General features: G+C 36.2%; 1 protein-coding gene across 1 annotated transcript in view; it reads left to right on the top strand.

Annotated features, from left to right (window-relative positions):
- LOC148909482 (protein-L-histidine N-pros-methyltransferase-like) overlaps window positions 1-3440 on the top strand; it is a 5687-nt gene extending 2247 nt beyond the window's left edge. Inside the window, 5 exon segments of the mRNA XM_089034151.1 lie at window positions 503-587; window positions 590-692; window positions 1172-1381; window positions 2059-2243; window positions 2965-3440. Coding sequence (XP_088890277.1) covers window positions 503-587; window positions 590-692; window positions 1172-1381; window positions 2059-2243; window positions 2965-3173 — 792 coding nt within the window. The 3' untranslated portion in view covers window positions 3174-3440.

Consider the following 3440-nt stretch of genomic DNA (forward strand, 5'->3'; position numbering starts at 1 on the left):
GACATCAATGAAATAACCCCCCAGTTACCACCCATGTCTTTGCGGGGTGCTGCCACCCATCCCTTTAAGAAATTTAAATTCGGTTAGAATAAGATAATGATTATACTTATAACACACTAGAGCGATGGTACTTATAGGACCGTGAAATAAAAACAACATAGTTATTAACTAAATGTCGTAATTTAGTGCCTATTTAGTCAATATCACTCAAGTGAATCAATCTACATATGAATACACAGGAGACATCAAATACACAAGAAACATGTTAGTCATTGATAGTCAAAGTATTGCTGAACAAATGAATACCATGTTTTTTGGTGTATATGTGGTAATTTGTGGAAAGAAGGACAGAACGGGAAGAAAAGAAGCAAGCAAGGAAGAAAGGAAGGAAGAAAGAAAGAAAGGGAAGAAGGAAGAAGAAAGGAACAAAGGAAGGAAGTGAATGAATGGATAGAATAGATGAATAAACAAAGTAAATGAATGAATTCTTTTCTACCTCCAGTGGTATTATGATGATATTCGGTCATTACCTGAGGATCTCCATGCAAAGTTTATCCAAAGTGATCTTGATGAAGAAACAAGAGAATTTCCCAGAATTCCTGTGACAAGTCTGATGCTGTTTTTACTCAGTTTGGTCATATGTTGTTCAAAGGATTAACTGGTTTATTCATGTCTGTTACTACCATGAATGGGTATGAAAACACATTGTACTAGTTACTAAAGGGAATAGTAATCATGATTAGGAAAACATATGATGAAAATATTAAGCTAGGTGGTATAGGCACTATAAGATAGTTATCGTCACCTCTTGTTTTCTAATATTGCAGGCCACTTAATTTTTTTTTCATCTATTCTATTGAGCTTTAGCTGTTGTATCACAGCATGGAAAAATCACAAGAGAGGTAATTTAGGCCCCATACTAGGTGAAAGCCCAAAGTTTGAATTGGAATTTAGAAGTTGTTATCTTAAGGAGGGAGGAAAACCAAGAGCCCAGAGAAAAACCCTCAAAGCATGCCAGTCATGAGAGAACCCACAAACTGACTACTCTCATACGACACCGAGACTGACAGGACTCAAACCCAGGTCGCATTGGTGAGAGGCAGTGCATTAGCAGCTCCAACGCTACCCATTCTTTCCATAAACGTTTTATTTAATTAGTTTTCTTTTTCAGAATCCTCAATAGAGGCTCCATGTTTGTATTTTCTAATGCACAATTCAGAACTCTTCTGGGAATGGATGTTAATGATAAGAGAAAAAGACTTCTTGACCTTGGGGCTGGGGATGGAAAGGTCACTGAAATGATGGCACCTTACTTTGAGGAAGTTTACACCACAGAACAATCACCTGCCATGAGATGGAGGTTACACTGGAAAGGATACAAGTAAGTATCTCAATATTTCAATCAGAAAAACATTAAGAAAAACATGATTATAATTAGGCAGAATAGAAAAGAAGCTTTGATTTTCTCCCTGAAATATTGCTAGTTTGACAGGTATTCTCACCCAACAAGCCATTTTAAACATGACATTTAGAGGCTTAATTCTATGCTTGCAAATACCAGAACTGGTCAATTGATAAAATAAGCCAACATATATAATATATGACAATAAATTTAGCACTCTTTATGCTTAAGTAAGGGAATGGCTAAAACTCTCAGATCTAAATTTGAATTTAGTGTCAGTGTTTTTTAAGGAAGGAAGAAATCTGGATAATCTGGAGCAGAACAAAAAACCATGATCATTTCATGATCAGCAAAGATAAGAGCTAGCTTTACCCCGGCTTAAATTTGTATATGTGATCATTTGTACAGGAATCAAACCCGAGACTTTAGAACGATTGAGGTGACAGCCGAGTGCATCTCATGCATTCAATAAAAATATATGAGCATATTGATGTTTTTACATTTCAGACATGTCATTCTACTGAGAATATAATTCTTTGTTTGAGTTGTGGCCATTTTATGTTACTTTCTTCTCATGCACAACCATCAAATGGTCTGAAAACATTATACCCAAGCCAAAAAGGTTTGATTTGTGTCCATTTAACTTTAATTTGCAGAGTATTGGAGATAGATAAGTGGTCCAACGTAGATGATCCATATGACGTCATTAGTTGCCTTAATCTTCTAGACAGATGTGACAAGCCCTTGTCTATTTTGAGAGATGCAAAGAATGCATTAAAGCCTAGTACTGGAAGACTTGTGATAGCTGTCGTGTTACCATTTAGTCCATGTGTGGAGTCAGGTACATTGATCTCAAACTTGAAACTATAGACTACATTCTGGAGAAAAAACTTTGGCATGACTGTATGTGCTGTGATTGGATAGTCAATGTTTTTATGCTCCGTAATTGGCTTGCATTGTAGCTTAAGGTGACTGCCTGCTGCGTGCCGCCGCTTAAAAACCGCTAAAAAATCTACAAGATTTATTGAAGAACCATACGCATTAAGGGCAAAACCCTCAAGTTTTGCACTGGACTCTCAGGGCACCCAATTTTTCTTTCAAGATTTGGAATCAGCATTAAATTTTACAGTAATTTGGAAAATGGAAGTTTTAAAAAAAGTTTAATATTTTTTTCCAAAAGTAGGCAGTCACCTATAACACAGATGTTTACAAATCACTTGTCTGAGCAAATCACATCTAGACTTGTAGCTAATATTATGGTATTCCATTATTTTGTAAGCGTACTATTAAGAGGTTCTTTTAAGAAATTAAACTTTCTGTTTGAATATCAGTGTTATGTAACTGTACAGTAGATCTCTTAGCTTGGGTGTAATATGTTTCCCCATTACAGACCACGTCATTCCCTAGAGTATCATTTCTGCATTTGATGGTTGCACTGAGAAGACACATGAATATGGATACAATTCAAACAAAGAATATTATTCTAGAAGAGAAATGAAATGGGAAACATTATACTATGCCCAAGCTAAAGAAGTCTATTCTTTTAATATATTATTTCGTAGGAAGAAGTCTAGTTACTCCAACAGAACAGATAACACTGTCTGGAAAAACCTGGGGTGAGCAAGTTGCAAGTTTAGTCCAAGATGTCTTCACTCCTGCAGGATTTGCTGTGGAATGCTTTAGTAAAGTACCTTATTTATGTGAGGGAGATTTGTATGAAAACTTCTATGTCTTGAGTGATGCAGTTTTTGTGCTAAAGCCTGCGGACTGACCCAACAGTGGGTTAATTGATTGCAAAAAAAAGGTACTTCTTCTCGATGCACAAGATTTCGACAGTCCTTCAAGCTTTCATCAAGACTATCATGAAGGAGTCACATGATGGAATTACCTGATCCTGGTCATACGACGGGTGAATAAGGCTATCCAACACATGCCATAAATGTTATCCAGTTGAGAAATTATTTGTTGGATAACAGCATCGACTTATCCACTGTATAAGGATCACCGGTTTATACCAACTGTTCTTATATCCAGCTGA

The sequence above is a fragment of the Actinia tenebrosa genome, unplaced genomic scaffold (genome assembly GCF_029948245.1).
Source record: "Actinia tenebrosa isolate PJP-AT-01 unplaced genomic scaffold, QUT_ActTen_1.0 PGA_scaffold2__45_contigs__length_23673736, whole genome shotgun sequence".
Taxonomy (NCBI): Eukaryota; Metazoa; Cnidaria; class Anthozoa; order Actiniaria; family Actiniidae; genus Actinia; species Actinia tenebrosa.